Source organism: Tuber melanosporum, assembly GCF_000151645.1.
Source record: "Tuber melanosporum whole genome shotgun sequence assembly, scaffold_13, strain Mel28".
NCBI classification, from domain to species: domain Eukaryota; kingdom Fungi; phylum Ascomycota; class Pezizomycetes; order Pezizales; family Tuberaceae; genus Tuber; species Tuber melanosporum.
This window is the reverse complement of record NW_003298786.1, coordinates 934818-958824: the sequence shown is the minus strand read 5'-3', so window position 1 is coordinate 958824 and position 24007 is coordinate 934818. Positions and strand designations below refer to the sequence as shown.

At 47.5% G+C, this 24007-nt stretch overlaps 1 protein-coding gene; it reads left to right on the top strand.

Moving 5' to 3' along the window:
• Positions 1 to 2584: 2584 nt before the first annotated feature.
• On the top strand, positions 2585 to 5814 carry GSTUM_00004582001 (uncharacterized protein; the record flags this gene model as incomplete). XM_002836083.2 has 4 exons in its annotated part: positions 2585 to 3536; positions 3609 to 3674; positions 3732 to 3803; positions 3869 to 5814. 4 exons carry the CDS (start codon positions 2585 to 2587, stop codon positions 5521 to 5523), a joined length of 2745 nt encoding a protein of 914 aa, XP_002836129.1. The 3' UTR covers positions 5524 to 5814.
• Positions 5815 to 24007: the final 18193 nt, after the last annotated feature.

The following is a 24007-nucleotide window of genomic DNA, read 5'->3' as shown; positions in this document are numbered from 1 at the left end:
GCCCGTAAAGGCAGGAGGCTAGGGTGGCCCAAATACCGTCCGGTGCACTGTATGGGAGAAGACGATGCGGTGTTGAATTTGTCGACAATCGAAAAATTAGATGTGGGAGCCCTCGGTTAAATAAATGCCAAGCCAGGTCGATCTGGTGGATTGATTCTGTCTTGATGGGCTTGGTCGGGTTCAGTCTAGCTTGGACTATCATACGTACTTGTATCATACTATGTCCCCCTTACTGACGCAAGCACTCTTGGATACAGAGCCCTATCGATGCGGGGGGGGAGTTGTAGGGCTGTCATCGATGTCCCACTCACTGCCTCTCAATAAATCTCGAAGGGGTAGGGATTTAGCCCATAGTTGTCCGCGGAGGCAGTGCATAACATATCACACAAAGGACTCGCTCCATTTTCATTTTCTACGCTGGGCTTTTTTTGGTCGGTCGCTAGTCTACAAGTATGGTACTGCACGGTTTACTCGTACAGAGCAGAGTTTTTCAGCGCTCTGCTTTAGTAAACCATCAGCCACCTTACTTGTACTCGTACGCGGCAGGCAGTTCACGGGAAGCGGGCATTGGGCGATGAATGGTTGAGTGGGATGGTACAGTAGCACCCCTACCCGCACCGTACCCCGAGCAACCTCCCGTACCACAGTAACACAAACAGGATGAGGAGAAAAGGGTAAAGAGAAGCAAGCACCCAGTGCATTCACGGCAGGGAACAGGAAAAAAGGATCGAACCAGCGCTTAGGAACGTGGAACAGAAGATTCCCTCCTCACCTGCACGTGGTATTGTCTTTCCTTCCTGGTTCCTTCCTTCCCCCTCCTTCCTACTTTCCGCATTTCTTTTTTTCTTTCCCGATAATTAGATAGTGTTTTGAAGTATTATAATATTACAGATATCCGGACTGGAATCCGAATGCCGGATACTCTGTTCTATGATTCTCTGCTAGTACGGTACTCTGCCACCTTGTGAATGGGAAGCTGTGCTTTCCCGATTCCCGTGCTTACTCGAGCACCAAACTGCTCGGATACAGCCCGTACTTCTTCAAGCCTTTTGGCGCCCTCTCTGTTTTGGAGGATCCCCATTCATGTGTGTGGTTGGTAGTCTAGTTGCTTGCTTGTTTGCGTGGGTAGAGAGACTAACCCGCCAGCCAACTTTGTTCGGGTATGACACTGATGGGCCGGATGTGGTGTGATGCTCGAAATAGAAAAGCAAAAAAAAAAAAAAGAAACATCCTGTCAGGCAACAGGTTTTCCCTTCTTCCTTTTCTCTTCTTTCTCCTCCCCTTCTTTTCTTGCTCGCGTGTGAGGAACAGGAAGTGATTTGCTGAACGGTACCCGAGTACTTTTAAGTGCATGAGTACTTGTACTGTACCGGTATTTGGACATCTCCGGACATGTAATTTAGTGCGCTTTGCGCGTATTTTTGTGAACAGTAGTACTCGTGTACCTTGGGTCGAGCGCATGAAGAGGGGAAAGCGTGTTCAGACGTGAATCCTTTTTTTCGGGGGGGGGGAGAAGGTATTTGTTGAAGCAATTGGCGTTTTGTATACATGAGTGAGGGTTAAGGGTTAGGCTTGGTACAAGTACTTGTACTTTGTATGCATGCGCAGGATAGTTCGGCTACTTGTTACAAATTCGAGTATGCTATCTATCATGGTTGACGGGCTTGCAAGTGGAGGTGGGGAGGGGAGAAAGACATGGTATTCCCGACTCCTGGTTGGTGCGGCTGAGTTTCGGATTGGGGAATCGCGTCGTTCATGTGGAGGACTTTTGTCTTCCACGGAATTTCTCTCTTTTCTTTCACTTTCTCCCCCTCCGAACTTTCTTGCTGGCCATTTATTCATTCAATCACCTATTCGTCTCGCCAGATCTCCCGTGCTTGGTGGACTCCGTCACGAGAAGGATAAGGGCATCTCCTTTTCCTACGAGTAGCACTCGCACATCCTAAATTCCGTCTCCAAGAGCCCCGTTCCGCCGCCATTCCCTCTGCACTATTCCCTTGTGTGCTGCTTGTACTCGTACTTTTTTTTGTTACACCTAGAGTGTGGGCTTTCCGAGTTCGGTGTGTACCACGCAACTTGTAACATCAATTGTTGGTGTACCGTGGGCTTTCCTTTTCAGTTATTTTGGTTGCTATTCCGCTCTCTCCTCCCTTATTCCCCCCGCCTCCGGGACCACCCCTGGTCGAGCTTAATAAAATATCCTTTCCGCTTACTGAACAAGACTCTTCTTCCTCCTCCTCATTCACCGTCAGGGGAGGACGAGCCTTTGTCACCCTCTGCTGGTCTTGTTCCCTTTCTTCCCTTCTTTTAATCTTCGTTTTCCGTTGCCAAAGCTTTACTCCTTTCTATCTGATTGTTTGTCTGCCTAAGATACTACGAGCCGCCCAGCATTCGAGCCGTTTCGGCAAGTCTGGCCTTGCCATCAAGGTTCAGGGGTGCCGTGCACTAAACTCATTTTCCCGCCGACTCTGGGGAACGCTCATGCGAGGAGCGGTGGAATAAAGTGGATATCGAAAAGCTAAAATTTTGTCGAAAACGCTCGGGCTTCTGACACTCTCTTGTTGTAGTTGCCGTCGTCGTTGAGATGGCCAAGTCCCGCATCTCAAGAATAGACAGCGACTCATTCGACCCAGCAATCGGTTGGGAAACGATCGACTTTCCCGACCCGACGGCCTACTCCTCGACGCACCCTTCATCCCCTGGATCGCCCTACGCGCCCCCGGGTTTTCAGCACGGATATTATGGTGGTAGTGGGTACGGACATAGGCACAGTCCCTCGCAAACGGAGGAGTTTTCCCGAACCCGCCATGGCGAACCAGCCTTATCCTCACCCGAGATATCCCCACAGATGCGTGCGATTCCCGAAGACGGGATACCGGAATCTCTGCGTATAACGTCCCCTATATCACCCACCTTCCCACGCTTCGGCAACCCATCCCTGAATCCACCCGGCGCCGCAGCGTCCACGCAAACGTACGGTTTCCAGACAAACTCGCATAAGCGACGGAGCGCCATTGAGAACTCTGTCCCGCAGCCGCCCCCACCCACTGCTGGCGGTTACAATAAGAATAATAATGGTAATAACAGGAATTCGGTTGCCTATGATATCCCCGCTCCACCGCCGCCCCCTACGGTCCCTATGGATTTTGACGACACGGATTACGAGCGCGTGAGGCTTACCGAGCATCAGACCTCGTATGAAGGTGGTGGTGGAGGTGGCGAGTATCTTGCCTCCAGAGGGTGGGGTGGGCCCGGTCGGCAGCCAAGCATGGCTAAGCGATTGGGTGATAAGATCCTTGGCACGGTGAAAGGGCGGGGATCGAGGTTGAGTGCCAGGAGTTATTTGGGGGGCATTAGGGATCGGGGAGGGGGCTTTGGAGATGGAGGAGGCGAGGCAAATTATGCAAAGGTTGTTGAGAGGGATGATGAGGAGCCTGTCGGTTATGATATTAGTACTTTTGGTGCAGATTTTATTCCCCCTCCGGCGGCCAAGGCTATGGAGGATTACAATATGGACGCAGACTATGCTTATACTGGTGAGTTTTGGTGGCCGATTGCTATCGTGCTGGCCAGGGCTCGAGGGGGATGTGGGGCTAATTGTGGCGTAGGTACTGGCGAAGTGATAGATTTATCCTCTTTTGGGGGTGGGGGGGATAGTGACGAGCGGACTGATTGTAAGTTTTGCCAAAATCTCTGAACTAGCGATCGGTTGAGGCTAATTTTTATGATAGCTGATGTATTTTCCCTCCATCGGGCGGGGACAATGGAAAACACCGACAAACAATCCTACTACTTCCCACCTAGTAAAACCCCCCCGTGAAAACCAGAATGGATAAACCCGGCTAACATGGCGGAAATAAAAAAAAAGACCGTGTAATTCCCAATTGGAAACCCGTATCCATGCGCCCCTGGTTCATAGCCTGCCTCCTCCTCTGCTCCCTCGCACTAATGGCCTGCGTGGAAACCCTATATCAATTTTCCGACAGGGGCCTAATCCGTGGAAACGGAAGAAAAGGAATCATATCCTTCAAGCGCGTAGACCAAGACTTGACAATGGTAGGCTTCGCGATGTGGAAATACCTCCCGACATTAATAGCCGTAATATACGGTATCCTCTGGAAAATCACGGATACGGAGGTGAAGCGTACGGAGCCGTATTACCAACTCAGCAAGGGATCCAATGGAGCTCTCGCGGCAAGTACCTTGAACATCGAATACCAGACCTTCTGGAGTTTGCTCGTTCCCGTCGCCGCGATACAGCACCGTCAATGGCTCGTGGTGGCTTCATCCGTGGCATCACTGCTGGCATTCGCCCTTGTCCCCGTGTTGCTATCCGCATTCATCGAAATTACCCCGTCCCAGCGCGCGCGCAGGAAGATGATGTCAGAGGCGGGCGAGAAACTGGTTGACGCGCAAATCGAAAAGACAATAGTTGTTGATAAGGTTTTTTCCCGACTCCTCGAGGCCACCGTAGCCATAATCTTCTTTTTGGGCGTGGGGATGTTGGTCGTTTTATCCCGCCGTCGTTCTGGCCTGCTAGGAGACCCGAGTGGAATTGCGGGGGTCGCTGCAATGGCAAACAAATCGCACATTCTAATGGACTTCAAAGACCTAGACTCCGCCTCCGAAGAGACGATCCACAAGCAACTCAACAAACGAACCTACGTCCTACACAAGGGTGCCCTCTGGCAAGCCCAATTCCTCAAGGAAAACGAACGTGATGTAAACGCACCCAAGGCAATGAACCCGCACCCGCTCATCCTCCGGCTGAAGGGCGGCCTCCCGTTCATCGGCTTCCTCCTCGCACTTGCTGGGGTGCTGACACCACTAGCCTACGGCCCACTCACCATAGTAGTGGACCAAACCCCCTGGGTCCTGACCGGCATATCCGTCCTGATAAAGTCCATCTGGGAAATCGTGGAGAAGGACATGCGCATGCTGGAGCCCTTCTGGGTCCTGTTCAACAGGCACGCGCCGAGCAGTGTTTTAACGCTAGACTACTCCGCCACTATTCCCGGATTTCTGGTGCTCAAGGCCGCTAGCAAGGGACATTTCCTCCTGGCATGGGTAGGCTTTGTATCCCTCCTCGTGGAAGTCCTCACCGTGGTAATGGGTTCGCTGGACAGTGGTGGCGGCGAGGAGTCCGACCTCAGCTTCACTGTGTCCTTCGTTCTGGCCGTTATAATCCTGTCCGTGACAATCCTAACAATGAGCCTCGTGCTGCATCTTCGCCGATCCCCGTTCCTTCCCCGCCAGCCCGGGACCATATCATCGGTGCTGGCGTTCATACACCAGAGCAAGATGCTGGTGGACTTTGAAGGCACAGAGGAGGAGAGCACTGCCGTGCGGAAGAAGAAACTTAGACGGCTGGGACATACTTATGGCTTCGGCTGGTTCAAGGGACGCGACGGGGTGAGGCATCTGGGTATTGACCATGAGGAGCTATTGCAAGGATATAAGTTTGGGAAGAATGCGCTGGATGGGGTACTCGACAGGGTGGATTGGGAGCATTATTCTGTCTAGTTGGATGGGGGGGATGGAGAGGTGGAGGTTGTTGGGGGAGAGAGAGGGAGGGGGTGTTTCATTTGGCTTTAGCTTGGCTCTGGCGTTTACGTTGCCTATTTTCTGTCTTATTCTTCAGGAACATATTGTCTCACCTATTGGTTAGTTGGTTAGATATTCCTTCTTCTTCTTGTTCTTAACTTGTACTATTTGATTTCTTCACTTTACTTTGTCAGTTCTCACTATATCTGGTTGGTTGGTGGAAACGGCAGGAAGGAAGGAGGGAGTCAAGTGAGATCATGTCAATTTCGTCAGCTACACTGCGCTGGGCAGCCACGACATGACACGAAACTACGTACCATATCTTATCTGCAATACCAAAAGCACACTCTTACGTAAATATTTGGCCGTAGCGCACGACCCAATACAGAACTCTTGTGGTCATAAAATGGAGATGCTTATTATAAATTCCTACGTCTGTACCGACGATATAAAAATTGAAAATGCTAATGTCCGAGGATCGGGGGAAGGTATTCACTTGATCTGTGTAAAATTGTGGTGCACCTGATTTCTCTACACTTCGAGTTTAGTTCCTTGGTCTCCGCTCGTTTGAATTGCACTCGAGTAAATTATTTATGCCATAAAGTTTAGATTATTCTCGATCAATTCGAGTGCCCAGTTACGTAAGCATTATTTGTAAGTATGATATCCACCGTAGACGCCGCAGCAAGCCACCAGCCAAACCTTCAAGAAACTTTCAAGCGGGGAAATAGTTACCCGGCTATGAATCCCACCGCCACCCCCACACCCTTTGAAGTGTGGTGGTTACCGCATAAACTTGCCTGTTCAGCGAAAAACCGGCAAGGGCGCTTGGACGTTCAAACAAGACTTTATCCCAGGCTTTTCGTCACAAACGCTAACCCCCTCACGGCCGGGTCTGGTGGTTATTGACGCAATCGCGGGTCTCACTTCAGCCGCCTTCTTATTTCGACGTTTGAAAAAAGTGGGTTTTCGCCGGGTACTGGACGAGTTGGTTATAGCGGGGGTGGAACACGAATCCCAATCACGGGGGCAGTGCTGGGGTTTCTACCGTAGTTATAGTACCCTGGTCCCCGAATTATTGTTAATACTTGGGGGGCGGGGTAGTGCTGGGTGTCATGATGTCGTCTTTCTTAAATCTCCACTTGTCCCGTTGCTGGATTGTATCCGCGCACGGTAGTACCCGCGTTGTAGGGTGGGTGGAGCTCCCGGGGCCGAACCGCTGGCGCTGGTAGGATACTTGTGTCGCGTTCTTGGGGGATAATGGGGTGGTGCACCCTTGCTCTTTTCTTGGGTCGTGTTTTTATTATTATGGAGGCCTATTGGGCCCTACTCGTCTTATGCATATTTTTTGTAAGAGCACCCGTGGCGTTTAACATCTACAGACACGACCGCTATTACGTACCGGCCCCTCAACTCAGATTTGGGCAAGTGGTGTGCGATCGCGGTTGCACAAGTATTCACAAATATCGTATTGATCGTTTCCCCCTTGTCATCCGGGAGGAGCGGTACTCGCTGCCGCCGACTAGGGTATTCGAGTTGGTGCAATGCGATTTGCTGGATTTACCGAGGGGTACTAACCGGGTAAAAGCCTCTTGGTCCAAATAACCGCACACGGTGACTACTAGTTTTTTGAAGCCGTGGATTTGTTGTAAATCATCACGCTTCCATACAGACGTCAGAAAGATGGTGGCGTAGTTGAGTAAGGGTGATCTTTGCAGATTGGCGCGTTTGGAGATAGTATGATGTTTGATATATGTGTGTGAGCCCATGGGTAAGGACGTGTATGGACTAGAGGTTAGCAGAAGCAGATGCATTTGGGGAGTTTCAGAAATTAGCACTGGGGATACCGGAGGTTGAAGGTTATACTTCGGAGGTCTTTAGACAACTAGGTGTCGCACCACAAGAGTTAGGGAACCGGAGAAGGGCAAAGGTATCAGGACGGGAGACCGTTGCCGCCTAGCAGAGCTGTTTTAGACGGAGTTCGAAGGGGTTGTGCAAAGGAGTGGTGTGGGGTCATGACGGAGAAAGGATGAGGAAATGGGCGAGGTTGATGAAGGAGGAATATATTTGCAAAGGAACAGCTTGTGTGTATACAGGACACCTCCGCCAACGTAGAAAGAATAGGTACCTCAAGACACCCTCTCGCTATGATACCTGAATTTGAATTTTATTGGGTTTGATGGTGAAAGATGATGAATGGTGCTAAACGTTCTAAGAGCTTGGTGGATCGGAGCAGAGGAATGTTAAACTACTCGAACCAGCATTTCAACTCGGACCTGGGTGGTGCGTGGTATAGTAGCGGTTGTGTTCACAAAGGTCAGCCCATTGCGAGCTTTGGTCATTTCCCTCGTTGTCCAGCTGGCGGTGGTGCTCGCTGCCTTGGGGCCAACCATTGAGCAGCGTTCCCAAGTTTGTGCAATGTGATTGGTTGGATTTACCGGGGGGTACTTGGGCACGGCCTCTTGTCTGGGTGACAGCACGCTGGTGACTGTTAGTGTAAATGTGCACTCGGCAGCTGTGAGGGTTGCAACGAGTGACCAACCTCTCAACGACGTGAGCATAGCAGAGGGAGCATGGGAAATCGCATCGTGCTGGCCGGCCAGCCGGGGGGTTTGCTATAACGGAGGTGTAAGGTTCGCGAAAATATTCCTTCCACACTACCAGGATGATAAACGCGAAACTTGGCTTCCCGAATTGCCGCCTCTCCCTAGCTCATGGGTATCGCAACCGCCGCTGCCGGCCCTACTAGTAAGAATTCTTGATGAAGCTGTCGGTTGAAAAGGTGTTTGGTGGGGAGGGAAAAAAGGGATAAGGCTTTGAAAGGTGAGGTATTAGTTTTGTCATCTTGAGTGTTCCCGGATTCGTCGCTGACTTGGAGTTGGTAGAGCCCTATGCTTCTGATTCTGGGCGCGGACGGGTTTTTGTACCGGAGCATACGTGGGGGAATTGACCACAGAAGAGCTGACAAGCTACCGAGTGAGTAAACATGATTCTGTTTATTTTTGTAAGGCGTGCGGGTTCCCCCATGCAAGCGCTAGGGATTAGTGCACACCAGATACACCCCGGCAACTAAACGATGGTTTATATAGAGGGGTTTTTGCTAGGAACTCATGGGGGGTTACTGAGAAGGGGAGTTGCCAATGTTATGAGAAGGGGTGTTCAAGTTTTCCCTCGTCTTAGCTAATTTTCCGGTAGATATGGTGCCACGCCCGTGTTATGTGCTCTTTCTTGCTGTGTGATGAGAACTGGGTGAGGTGCTTCTCGTACTAGGACCAGAGTCCCCTCCCACTTTCGGATTGAGGGAATCATGGTAGGAAGAATTCTGAGGATCGTGAATGCTGCTCGACATGGTCAGAACTCTTTTGACATGCGACGTGATCCGGATAGTGCTCGCACAGTCAAGGTCTTCGTCCCGTTGTCTTTTTGTTTATTTTGATGGAGGTTTCGGCGATGCGCTTAGGAGCATTGCACCTGCGGAAGGGAAATAGGCTCCCGGCAGAAGCAGAACAGATGTGTCAGAGGGATGGAATGGTAACTGTCCGTAGGTGGCGAGTAGTGGAGGTCTTTGTGAAGACTGCTTTTCCCCTTTGGTTAGCATGGGAGTATGCGGAGAAAGGGGGGACTTACATGACCAGCGTGGTCGAGAGTAGATGTCAACGGATTTGTCTGGTCGAAGGATAGGAGGACGTCTTTGTCATAATTTATTTATACTCCTGTCTTGTCCGTTCTTAATCGTGTTGTGCGATAGGAGGCGAACTTCCCCGCTTCCCCCGAAGCCGTGTGTTGGCAATTAGAGTTTTCTGTCTCGTTGTTGGGCATCGCTTCGTTTTTGCAGCATCGCCATTTCACTATTTGACGTTCATCGTTCCGTCGTTTTGACCGCCGTATGCTATCTTCGCCGTCACGCCATTTTGCTGTCTGCCTTTCGCCATGCAATCGATGTAGTCAATCGGCCGTTTCGCCGTTCAATGGTTTCGCTATTCACGGTTCGTAGTGAAGGCCGTTTGGCAGTTTGATCCTCGTTCCCCTTTTTCATGTTCCGGAGTTTGCAAAGTGGTCGCCGCTTTAGTGGTTTCGCCGGGTCCAAAAGTTGTCGGTGGTTGAAAAGGAAAACGGCTTTCAGCCCCCCTTTGCTGAGGCAGATGAGAAGAAGGATACAATATCGTAATTTCTCGAATACGAGGGAAGTGCGGTACCGTGGGGCGTTGCGGCTGACTCAGGTCGTAGGGTGCTGCGCGTGATATGATATTATTTTCTTTTTTTCTTGTCTCAACTGAGGGCTGAATTTTTGTAGTGATCTGCCTCCCCCTATCCCAGGGAAATTTCGGCAACAAATCATAAAAAGTTTCCCCTGTGTCCGAGTACTTGCGATAACGGGGGGTGGGGGGCCGGGGTAAATCGGGCCAAACAAGTCTTTCCTAGCCTCTTGAAATCTCTACGGGTTGGAATCCATCATAGACGCTCACTCGGCGATAGTCAGCATGGTTGGGTGCTCTATAACTGCTTTGTTCTCTGCCCCACCTTCTGGGAAAGTTAGGGTCGGAAATTCTTTTTTTTTCTTTTTTTGTCTGTCGGGGGGCTGTGTTTTGTCTGCTTGTTTTTTGCCTCCCTCCCTCTCCCAACCGCAGGGTTCCAGGTCACATAGCACACAGCCCAATTAAGCGGATTCCCATGATATCAGACCATGTTCGGTACTCATTGCGTAGGTATGGCATCAACGGGGGAAATCGGGAATGGACCTCAATAGGCAAGAATGTCCATTCTTGCGCCATCTCAAATTCTCCCAGTTACTTGTGGTGCAGGTATCGCATGATAGAGCATACACTTGCTGCTGTTTGATCTTCTCCCTAACCACCGTTACTTTCCACTCCTCCCTTCTATTCTTGCCCTGACTGACTTGGCCCTGGCTGGAGGGCCCGGAGCAAGCTTCGGCAGCGTAAGCTACCATCCCGTGCTCAATTGTCCAAAACAGCTTGGACGGAATGTGGCCCGGGTAATTGAGAAGTAGTTGGGGGACCGAAGGGTTATTGAATATGGAAATTCTCGGGATGTGACCGGCAATTTACCTTATGCCCGGGTCGGGCTCATCAAAATTCAAATGCAGCCGATCTGTTGGGTTCTTTATCCCTCACGCGATACCTTCTCACCAGGGCATGGGGAGCGTTGGAATGTGGGGTGTCGATGCCAGAAGCGGCACGGCCGGGGCCACGCGAGTGCTCCGTGACTTCTTACGTCTAGATTGGTACCTGTAGAATCCTGCATTGTGATCCTGAATGTTTCAAGCTTTCCTCTCCTTCAATATCTTTTATGTGCTTTTAGCTTAATTACATAGTAGACATCGGGGTTATCTCGGGGGCCAAAATTCTTCAGATGAGCTTTCTGATTGGGCACTCTTCACAGCTCGCGGCACACCTGTGCAGAAATATCTAGCAAAAGGAAATAACAATGACACTCTGTTAAGGCCGCTTTCTTGAGAAAGCTTGTTACTCCTTTTTTTCCTCACCATTCGAAGGTGGTACCGGTAGCAGAGAAAACAAGAAAAATACTTCTCGGTAAATACTCGAGTATCATACTTGTGTGAGGCCGGCAGTTTTCATTGGGGGAACCACGAGGCTATGTGGTGGCGACGAGCAGGGGTATCCGTGGGCAGGGCGGTTGGGGAACAGGAGAAAGGGGGAAACTATCGGTGAGATGAATCCCAACGTCGGAAAGAGCCGGGGAGAGCAAAAGCCAACAAGCTATCACCGCCTCCATGCGGGGTACTCGAGTATCATACCGATAGAAACATGGTTCATTCATTCTTGACAATCGGAGTGTGCCAAATTGTCCCATTGGTCTCAGCACTCTCTGGGATTATTTTGTGCCGTGCGAGGCTCATTGGCGTGGGACAAGGCGGATATGGGTGGATGAATCGGGTAACAGAAAAAATTATTTGCTACTGGTCCTCGTCCACCACCACCCCTGGTTTCGTGGTGAAAATGTTGTGATTCGGTTTTGAAAGCCTTCTCCCGCTATTTGGAGAGGTTTTATCCGCCACGGTGGCCTGGGATATTTCTAGCTAACAGGCGTTAGTTACTGCTATGGATACAGTATTGATTTGCTTTAATTATCGCTTTAGGTTGATGTCAAGATGGTTGGAATTTATGCAGAAGGACTGTCCTGAAGGTCAAAATGATTAGAGTCAGTTGGTGTTGGAGTATGATACGGTCTTGGCGACAAAGTTCATCGACACCCCCCCTATTTTACACCAAAAATGGTCATTTCCACTTTATAAAATATCAGCTTTGGCGTTGCAAAAAGTTATTAAAATTTTCTAGAACTTTTAGGGCCATTTAGATATTATCATTCGTAAGTCGTAAGCTCTGTTAGTTGACGTCCATGGTGTGGTACCAGAATTGATGCTGGTGGGCAAAAGGTACTGTACTTGTAATTTCTACCAGGAAGATCTAGGTAATTGCCTACGTTATGGAATCGGTTCTATTAATTCTCCATTGCTTTTGGATGAGCTGAGTGTGTTTAAAACCACCCATTTTTGGTGTAAAATGGGGGTTGCCGACGAATTTTGTCGCCAAGATCGTGCTTGTAATTTTGGCTACGGTACCGGGAAGAACTGGAATAATCGGACCCCACGCTAGGACGCTGGAGTTGCCTCTCCTAGTATGGTCACTGGTGTTTTTCTTTTTATTTGTCTCAGTTGAGGGGTTGAATGACAGTATTTTCACTTTGTTTTTCTCCCCCTAATGGAAAGGAGGAAATTCTGGACGTCCTAGCGTGAGGTCCGATTATTCATGTTTTTACGGTAACAACAAGTTTTTGTTTCAAACACTGTTGAAGCCGGGTCGGCATGACAAGGATAATAAATTGAAGTCTCAAACACGATAACTATTCATCCAACTTTTTCTCGTTCCTCAAGCACTTCTGAAGCCGCGATATCATGGTCCACACTCGGGAATTACCGAGCCCCCCCCCAATATGTTCATCTCTCCGCTATGATATCCCGAAAATTGTGAAACAAGAAATCAAATAGACATAATAGACATACGTTTGATGACGAAATAGACCTAAACGCAGCACGTGATAAGAGAATAGTAGTGCTTGCACTCCAATAAAGTTTTGGTGCTGATGGGGCAAAACAATGAGGAAAAAAACACTAATTCCGGGTCTTCAGCATTGAGCTAGAGATTCCTGACGGGTGCGTGAAACCATGGCGGCCAGCCGCTGTCTAACCAGAATTAGCTTGGCTCACGATATATAAGAAGAGATATAAAGTTTTCTGTGGGGTAGAATTTATGGTTTGGGGCATGTGGGTACCTACAGGATTTTGGAGAAGAGTTTACTAATTGACACCGCCGGCGGTACCCAAGAGAACCCCAGCGTAGTACTACAATTCATTCCAAATTTCAATAAGCAAGAGATCCCACTTTACCAATTGAGGGGTAATGAAAGAAAGGATAATAACTTGGACATCCATCTGGACTCTGGCACACATCCCCTTACAGGTTTCCGCCTCCTGGAGGATGGGCATCTCTCCCGCTCCCCCCATGCTCATAGCACGCAGCTCGAGTTCAGAGGCCCTCGTCTCCCCCTCTTCTTCTACGTTGCTGTGCTCTTGCAATTTGACGATATCAACTTCATCAGCTTGGTTGCCACCAACAATTGCTTGGAGTTAGGGCTGTGGAGAGGGGGTTAAACCAAGTGCAGCCAGGTATCGCTTGTGCTCCCTCCTATGGAGGTTGAGCCAAGTAACTTTCTCATATTCTGCCCTCTCATAGAGGTCTGGGTGATTGAGGTGTCTGCAGAAGTCCAAGTGGGACGTTTCTCCCTCGAAAACCAAGGGGCAGCTGGAGACTGGACAGACGAGCGGAGAGGGACCGGTATCGGTAGGCGGAGAGGGGGAGGAAGCACCAGTGGGCGTGGGACGTTCGGAAATCCTGTCATAATAATTACCGGTCATGACTAGAGAACCGGAGTCCTGCTGCTCTTGATTGGGGGTGATGGTTCTGCTTGTAATATCTGGTGACTAAACAGAAGCTGATTGGAAGGTGGATGGGCGTTGAGGAAGATGAGAAAGCTTCAAGAAGGTAATTCTATAAAGTATGACTGGCACGCTGCTGGCCGGTATCTGCAGAGAGTGGGGAGGGAGGAGGATGGCGCTCGCTTATATGGTGCGTGGGTGTGGTGGAAGTTGCTGTTGATGGTATGATACTTGGATGTGTGGGCGCCGGGCACTGGACACTGGGGTACGGGGAAGTGGAGAGAGATTGGGATTGGAGTGGGACCAGAAGTGTGTCGCTGAGCCCGCCTTTCGGTGGGGGGCGGGAGAGGTGTGCTGGCCTCCGAAGCATGGGCTATCACTCGTATGGCGTGCTCTGTTCATGGGAGCATGATTCGGTCTCACTCTAGGGGGGGGGTGCAAGGACACGACCACAGCAAATATGGAAGTTTTGGCAGCCATCATAGGAAATAAAAAAGAGGGAAAAAGCAGGAGGAAATCATCCCCCCCTCCGAATGGATGGATGGATGTCAACTTCAAAGATGCCGCCTGATGCGCGGGGGGCTTTTCGGGGGCTTGGTTGAGGTATGATATATACTGCTATAGTCTTCGCTATGTGGGCTTCTTGCGGGGTGGCGGGGGGTTGGCGGAAAGGGCGACAAGTTTGGCCGTGTCACCAGTTAACTGAATCAAGATCTTAACGGTCCCTGCCAACTAGCGGTCGTCTGGGGGGGGAGGTGGCGGGGCACAGGGATTGGTTCTGTTTATCCAATGATACCTTGATTGCCAAGACAGTAGCGGTTGACCGATGCATACATTTTTGAGTGCTCGAACTACGAGAGCATCATCGCCAACCTGATAGGCTCAAGTACAAGTACGGTAGCTGAACTGTCTAAAAGTCCCAATGCCTTGAAAGATCCTCTTGGGATATTTAGTGGCAGAGTTACCTTCAGGATTTATGGTCTTTTCAGCCCATCTTTCGAGTTTCGCACTGAAATCCTGGTCTTGCTTACCGAGTAGATACGGCAGGCAATGTAATGGCGGCACACTCGACACTGTATCATATCGTAGAAGGTCGGATTAGCTGCCCAATCAACTCTCGGTATCCTCCCAAAGCGCGGCGACCCGACAGCCTGCTTTCAATCTCATTGGCTTCGTGTCCGTATACGAAATGATATGGTAACTCATATATTATAGGTAAGAAGTAGTCTAGGCGGGCCTGGCCGGAGGAGATTACTAGGCATCAGAGGACTCCCCGGCCTACTCAGGCGCGACACCGCACGGCATGATACCAGCTTAGTCGGGTGAATGACCGGGGGTCATGCTTTTAGTGATAGTATAGGTTTAGTGCTCGGACCTAAAACTGTAAACGAGAGCTGTATGCTGGGTTGACCTGTGATAGCTTAACCATTACCAGTCGAAATTGAACAAAGGAAACAGCCCAAATTCTGGTAAATTGAGAATATTCGTACGGCTTTTCTTAACCTAATCGAGCATGGAAAGGAGGGGAGGAGTGGGGGAAGCATGTCTCAAAGTCTTGGCATTGAGATACAACCGGCGGCGGAAAAGAAAGGACACCCACAGCGGCCCAACACATTTGGAATGGTGGGAATAAGCGGTAAACACGGCAACGTCGGGTGAGGGGTTAAAATGTGGAAATGTATTTCTACTTGTACATGCCGAACAGTTCCTTAGTTGTATTTCACAATCCATCCTTCCCCGTTCACTAGATACCATCTCCCACCAAATTGCTCTCGGGTTGTTTGGTGGCTTGGTGTGTCGGGGGGTTGTTCCCGGAGCGGTAGAGAATGGCGGGGAAGATGTTCCGAGGAATAGATTTTTTCATTCTGGGGGATCATCTGCTTCCTTTTTCGGAGATATTTGATTAATGAGGAACGATCTCTGGAATTACTTTCTTTTTCTTTCCTTTTTTCTTTTTCTTGTGTTCCCAGCTCACATTGCCTACTCGGGTATATTCTGGGGGGTAGCCATAGCTTCCGGGTAAAGTAGGCCACTGAAGCTTGAAGTATGCCTTGCCTCCCTCGTTGGCAAACCAACAAAAGAAATAAACACACACGCACCCCTACTGCCGGCAATATTCTTCATTTGTGGAGGGTGGAGGAAAGAAAGGGGGGTCAAGTCTTTCTTGGACAGTCTACCATGCCAAGTATGCTTTTTCAAGGTTCAGGAAAAGTTAAAAAGGGGGACCTGCGGAGCCTGCAAGTGTCCAAAGCTGGGGCTGGTGCAGGAGAGGTGTCGTGTATACCGGTATGACTATTGGGTATCATACGCCTGTGTATCGCACGGTATCTACATTCGGGTTAGCACAAGCCTGTAAAATGTCAATTGCAATCACAGTATCATACTCGAGTACTTGTACGTGTACAGTCACCATCCAGGGCATGGCGAAACTGGGCGGGTGGCGAACAGGGATTAATAGTGAAACTATGATAGTAATTTTTTTGTACAAGTAACCCTAAACTCAGGGAATCCATTTTTGCCCATGAAGTACCCCTGTTTGCCGCCCACCCAGTTTGGCCATGCTTCTGGTGGTGATTGTAAGGGATAATTGAGGCTAAGGGGGGCGGGGGTAAATTTCCCAGGGTCTGGTCGACTGGAGAGGACTAACGGGAACAAGGTCCGCACCACATATTATAGCAGAGCCATACGAAGGGGTAACATAGAAATTGATGGTAATCGGGTTGAAAAGTAGGGAGAATGGCAGTTTAATATGCTGTGTTGGGGGGGCGATTTTGTTATTGTACTTGAGAGTATGCAATGGCTGATCCTTTTCAGATCGTATGTGTTATGGTAGTTAAACTTTGGGTAACTTTCCCCATGTAATAGGGAAGTTAAAAAAAGGAGAGCCAGAAAGTTTTCTGATTGAAAATTTGGTACTGAGGTCTCCTGTACTCAGCGGTGTTGTGCATACGGTCAGCCCCCCTAGTTGAGCCGCAGGAAACGTAGTTAGCTGGGTTGAGTGAACCGAGAGCAAGATTTGGAGTTTCGGTAATTCTTCTAATATCACCTCGGTCAGAACTGAGAAATATGATACATCAAGTCATTTCATCCATCACCACCCGCGTCGAATACCTAAGGCATGAGTTGCATGTCTACAGGCACATGTTACAGCAGTTCTTATCAGGTTGAGTCCCATGAAGCTGCTAATGATCCCATCGACTGTAGCAACGATTTCACCACATGACCTTACCCCCCGCGCAACAAAAATATTTTTTTGGATTTGTAAATAAAATTAGTAAAAATACAAGTGCAGATGCTTTCATAATATTATGTGGTGGAAATCTGCAATTCTCATCTGCAATGCAAAGACTTGGCTGCACATTGACGGCATTTCCATTATAGGTGGACACCTGTTGATTGCACTGGGCAGCATGGTTTAGGAGATCGAAAAGAGGTCGTGAGGGTTGGGAGGTTGGAGCTGCGCTGTACCATTCCTCGGTGAGGTGGATTCGGGTGTCTCCGGGGGGGGGGTGAGTGACTCCCCGTGATCCAGGGACTCGGAGACCTGAGACATCGATTTTGCGTGGTAGGCTCGTTGGGTGGGGGGAAAGGTTTCCTCATCTGAACTCCCATCACTTAATGCCTAGGATAAACTAGCTTCCTTGGGTTCTCGCCTAAGAGAGGGTGATTTCCTGGTATTTTCGGCTGTCCGATATAGGTACACTTGGGCCTAACTTACCTATGACTAATGGGACGCGCGGGTAAGTATGATAATATCTAATTATTTTTTCCCCATCTAAGAGATTTTTGAATACATCGGATACAGTCAAATTTTCCTCGATTTTTGCCACAAACCAATTCAACGCTGTGCTGTAAAGACCTGTGATTCTTGCGCTAGGCTAGCGGAAGGCTCCAGCAGTACTTTTCCACTGCCATCGGTATGGTGCCGCGTTTATTGTCCCGGGTCCAAATTCCTCATCGTGAGCTTCTCTTGTCTGTTCGCAAGGTATAGTACCGTGTAATATAGAGAGTGATTCTGTGTGGTCATCCATCCATCCATTCATTCTCATCGTAGCAAACAAAGGTTATTACTGCATTGTGGAAGACGTGGGAGGCGCTGTTCTATTTTCTATCATAAGTGTGTTCATTCCCGGGTAAGTTGTGCGGCAACTCAATGTCTGGGTATTGTTTTGAACGTGTTGTGCATGGGGCATCACTCGGGTTGTCATGCTCGCTAAGAGCTCGGGGGGGGGGGAATTCTACAAAGATAAAAGATGGATGAATAGGGGAATAGATATGTTTGGAATCATTGTCTTTTACTTGTTTTTCCATGCTCCCCATAGGTGAACGGACCTCTCATCAAGATCCTGAGTATTATATCACCACTCTTCAGCAGTTCCCGCATGCTCCTGGCGCTAAAATTCCCCTGGGTAGTGAGATTCCATCATGGCTAGTTAGATTCTACAGCTTCTAGTTAAATTCCACCATGACTGGTTGGAATCGGCAATTGAACTTGAATTCTGCACACAATAATAATTCTTCTCAATTTACAGTTTACCGTACCACTCCCCTTGGGGAATACCCTGGCAATGCATATTTCTCCAACCCTCCCTTTCTAAGCTAATGTAGGTTAGCGTAATTAACCGAACATTTGGCGCCGCAACGTTCGGCCATGCTCAACATCGCAACACCCCCCCCTAACTGCCAAACCCTACTGTACCTTTAGCGCAACAAAGAACTCCTAGTATGCAAGATATTAATTAGGATTATGTACTTATTTGATTTTTGGATATTTTTTAGTTGTGGTTTTAGTAAAGTAGTGCAAAAGAAGTACGACTCGTCGCATCGCAGTGATCGGTTAATTATGCTTACTCACAATAAAATACGCTTCTTCCAGAGGACACTACTCCTTCCCTGGGTATTTTGTTTTTGATCGGGGGAGATCCGAGGCCAATGGGCGATAGTGGGTTTACTGAGTAAATACAGTATCATACTTGAGATAACGGGATATGATAAGAAATCTGAAATAGGCTAAACAAGTCTTCCCCAGGCACTCTGTTACCTGTAAAGTGAATCACTACAGGTCACTCGGAAGTCGGTATAGTCCCAGAGTTCTCTGCGGTGCCTTACCTGTCCTCCAGCCTCTGACACGCGTAAAAATGGCATATGGTGCGCATATATCGTTGGGTTTTCCTCTCAGTAGAGTCGGAAAAAGAAATATTCTTTTTTTCTGTTTCTCCATTTTCTGTTTGTCTCGGGAGGAGGAGGGGTTATTGCTTTGTTTTTGGCTTCCCTCCCTCCCTAGTGGACTTCTGGGCGGCATAGTGCATGGCCCAATTATTCAAATTGGGTTCCTCATTCATCACGCGGTACCGTCTCGTTGGGGGGGGGCGGCGGATTGGCTTGGCAGTCGGGGTGCGGTGTGTGGAAGCCAAACATGCAACGGCCTGGGCCACTCGAGCACTCCGCAATTCCTTACATGGAGATTGGCAGTTTGTTGGTTTCCCCCTCCCCATTTTGTTTCCGTGTGTGTGCGGATCACAGGATGAGAGAGCGGCATGATGTAGTGGGAGCCTCGCAAATCTCACACAGATTAGGAAGGGAAAAAAAGTATCATATTTGAGTACAGGGCCCATAAGTGCACGAAAATAGGGATTGGTAGGTCTGATGGGCTGTGTCTGCGTATTTAAGAAGAAGAAAAAGAAATCTGCCATCCTAATTTTTCCTTGCTTCTCGGTGCTTCCCCATGCTCGCAGATAGGTAGAAAATCGCGGGATCCCCCGTTGCGATCCTGGATAGTCCATGTTTGATATTTTTCCTGTGCCTTTAGCTGAATTGCGGAGGAGGCGTTGTGATTTGTCCTGGGAGCTGGGATTCTTCTGGTTCTGCCGGGAATGCGTTCATCGCTTGCGGCACTAGTTCATAAATATCGGGAGAGGGGAGTAATGATCAAGCCCTGTTAAAGCTGGTCTTTTGGAGAGTGGCAGCGGCGCAGTAGCACAGAAAAAAACAAGTCCTCGATGGTAAATAAGTTTCCAACCGGCGCAACATCGAACTGGGTGGGGGCGCAGCGGGAGCGTTCGGTGGGCGGTGCTTTTGGCACGTTGTGAGGAGAATTAGTTCCTGTCAAGATATCAATGTGCCTGACTGGTGCCAATCCGAAACGCGCACAGACAGGAAGAATCTTCCGCAAAAGAAAGGAGGGGAAGAGAGAAAGGGGAGAAGTTATGGGAAAGGGGGAAAATATTATCGACAAGATGGACCTCAACATCGGAAAGCGCCGAAGCGAGCAAAAGCTGTCAAGCCTCACTATCTCTGTGCGGGGTAGACTACAGGCAGGATTATGGTTCATCCGTTCTTGATAATTTGATTGTGACATTAGTTTTACTACACTCTTGCGTTATTTTGTGCCCGGCGCATTAGGGGCACTGACGCTTAGCCGTTTTTACTGTTTTAGTCGGTTCTGAGCAGTACCGAAAGTGCGAAAGTGATCAGAACTGCCAAAACCTCTGAGCAGCAAAAAAGGCAGTTTGCAGGTTTTGGAGTCATTTTAGAGACTAGCCTGATGCTGTGCACTAGAGGCTAGCTCAGGGTGCTGGTCGAAAGAAATGTTAGCTTGTATGCTAATTCCAAATCAACACCCTATATATTATAACCATTAGCACTAAAGCTCAACCCACCAACGGGAGAAGGAGTATTTGAGAGTACAACTCGGGTACTTGAAGATGGCATTTTCTTTACTGCATACTCATGTTCAAGTTTAAAGACAACAGTAATCAAAGAATACTAAATGCAAATAATAAGTTCAGCAAAGATGATACAAAATCATACAGTACTACATATTCTTACCAGTATTGACTCACATTCAGAATCTGGTTCTAGCTCAAGTAAGTCAAGTGACTTGGATGAAGAAATAGTTGGTAGTTTAATCAACAAGATTATATACCAGCATTATTTGTATTCCTGAATTCTACTCCACAGATCATCAGACTTGATTCATAACTACTTAAGATATTATTACGATTACCCTCCTGATTTTTTCAGGCAACAATCCAGTATGTCACTACTCACTTTTGTTACCCTGCTTGAGATATTAGAATTCTCTCAATACTTTAATACAAAATTATCTTATACCACCTAATGTTAGCTTGAGAAGAAATTACTTGTCACTCTTAAGCATTTAGGCAACTATGAAAATGGGAACTCTCTGTCAAATCTTTCAAAGCGGGTTGGAATAGGAAAAGAAACTTTTGATAAGATGATAAGGATAGCATTAAAGGTACAGGCAGTCTGATAAAGTGGATTACATGAACGCTATATTATTTGACTGGCAAATGACTCTCAATGTCAGGAAAAGACAAGCAAGATGGTAGAGAGAAAGGTGATTCTGAAATGAAGAGGTAGAAGGTACATGATTGATAGACTACTTATTTTACTTTTTGTAAAGACAAAATACTTTAAGTATCACCTTTTTGATTATAAAAGCTTTTAATCAGTCAATATACAGATACTCTGAGATTATTTTTATTCTTACTGTTAAGAGTACTGGGATCCAATACCTAGGAACCACTTAAAGTAGAATAACCGTACTCAGAAATGGAATCTATGGCGTCCAACAACACCCCCCTCTGGCCCCGTTATGGGGTCCTCACATTATCATACATATCTATCTTAATTGTGTACTGTGACTATAATGCTACAAAATGGAAGGTGTCAGAATAACATCTTTGGTATAGGTAGTAAGTAAAGGGAAATTTTCACTCAAAGATATAGTATTAAATGTTAGAGGATCTTTATGTAAAACCAATACATTCGAGTTCACCCTATGATGATTGGAAGAGTTTAGAACTCCTAAGAAACACTACAGAGGAAGCCAACAGACTTTATGGGGTGTAATACCTAGGTCAAGTGATGTGTTGTAGTTGCAAGAATTATTACCAATACTACACAACAACTAAAGCCCTACTATCTAGAATGACCAGGAGTTGTTAATCAAGGGATTATCTGCCAATCTGTTAGAGTAGCATCATACAAATCAGTAGGAAGTCATTCAGAAGAAATCTATCAGTTGGAACAGGAGTTATTGAGATTCCAAGTTGGCGACCTTGAAAGGTTGCATATATGGCAACTACTGCAAATGCAGACTGAAGATAAAACTAATTATTTCATTGAGGAGAAAGACCATTGGGGCCATAAAAGCTCAACTTGATAACTAGGTCATAAGTTTAAAAACCCCGAAAATTGGAGAATTACTATTGAAAACAGCAAAGTTTTCTAATTGGCAAAATAGTAATCACCAAAGATGTTGTAATCGGTTTTAAGGTCTTCTAGTGTTCGCACTTCTGGAGAATACCTAATGTTGGAAGTTATAATCAGAAAAATACATAATTTGTACAAGAGATAGAAGTGGTATGGGAATACTCAGATGCGAAATATAAATATTACAGTACCTTCTAAGTTTTTAGACATCATCAAGCAATGGAGAAGAGATATTAACAATATAATATTGTTTACACAATTCTACTCCACTTAACATTACTCTTAGTAGGCATGACATATACGGTGTTATTCTTATGCCTTCCTCTCCGTGGCATCATAGCCACAGGATACAATTGGGATCAATATGTATGTTGACGTGCAGGCCCCGTAAGTGTCACGAATATGGCTTGGCGAGGAAAAGGCTTTCACGTGATACATGATTATGAGTCACAGGTATGTTATTGTTTCACACATATGACTCATTCGAGTCATATGATTTGTTATGTGTGGGATTTATGATGCTTTCGCACATAGCTCAAATATGAGTCATGGGAGTGAGCCTGGCGAGTGTGCCTTGCAAGTGTGCCTTGCTGGTAGGCCTTGCGCATATGATTTATGTTTTGCACATGACCTCATTATGAGATCATGGGTTTTATGCATATGACTCAGTCAAGTTATATGACTTGTTTATTGTGTTATGATTGGTTTATGAGTTTTGCACATGACCTCATTATGAGGTCATGGGTTTTGAGCATGTGACTACCTTGGTCACATGACTAGTTTGTTATGATTTGATTTCACACATGTGACCACTTTGGGTCACATGACTACAGGCAGGAAGAATACTATATAAGGAGGCCGATGCAGCCGAGGAGGATAGGTTCTTCATGCTTTGTTCTAAGTACTTTTCCTACTTATTACCTTCATGAATATAAAAACACCTTTATGATCTTTATCTTTATTGCAACGTTATAGTTACGCCAAGGAAAGCTCTTCACGAAGAAGAATTAGAGAAAGCTTACGATAGACGTTCTCAATAGAAGACAGAGGTGTTGGACTATCAGTAATGTAGGCAGAGGTCTAACGCTATCGTAAGACGAAGAAAGAAGAAGAAGGAGAAGAGAAGTATCATTCCCCGTCACCAAGAACTAACTATCTAAGGAGGGATCATTACATTACAAAGTGTCACCTAGTGCGATGCCAAATGATACAAGATGGCATCTTTCAACAGAGATAGGGAAGGAGATATTGACATCGACGATCAAAACCTTAACCTAGGGGAATTCAGCGATGCCGTAGATCACGGTTCAGCAGAACCCTTGAGGGCACCAAGCCCAGTAACCCCAGAAAAAGGATCACCAGTCAATAGCTCTCCTGCAGGTACTCCATGACCCGAGAGAATGTTGGGATCAGTAGTACCTGGGCCACCAGCCCCGGCTGCTGCTGCAGTAGGCACTAGCATACTTGGCATAACTGAGAATCAGTTCCAGGTATTTTTAGCGGCAATACGAAATACAGGACAAGGAAACATCCAACGACCAAAAGCAAAAGAACCCGACACATATAAAGGAGCCGAGGTCAAGCTACGAATATTCTTGGCACAATGCAAAGGGTATTTTGCCGTTAAGGGATATGGAGAACACCACAAGGAGATCAAGATCCCATATGTGGAATCTCTACTAAGAGGACTAGTGGGGCAATGGATCATGCCCTTCCAAGATGGAAGGAAACAGAGGGAATGGGTCATGTATGAGGAGTTCAAGGCGACACTCTGCAAGCAATTCGGGGATCCCAATGCTAAAGAGACAGCAAGATGAAAGCTGGAAAAACTCCAACAAGGAAAACAAACCTTTTCGGCATACTATAACGAATGTGGTCTATTGAAATACGAGGCCGAGTTTGATGATACTACTCTCTACATCATCCTCCTAGGAAACTGCAGTGAAAGACTCCGAGAAGCATGGGGAATCTCTGACTGACGCTACACAACAGCAGAACGATTTGTAAGATGGGCGAGCGATAAAGAAAGCAAACTAAACATGGTTCGAAGCAACTCGGAGAACACTCTGGCACACAGGGTGGTCCAATTATCCAGAAATGTGGATGGAACCTTCAAGCCGCAAGCAGCTTGACATGAAAGTTGAGCATTACCACCAGGCGAACCAATAGAGTTGGACAAATCAAGTGCAGCACCTGCTCTGAACCTGTCTAAGGAAGAATACACCAGAAGAATGAACGCTATAGGGCAGG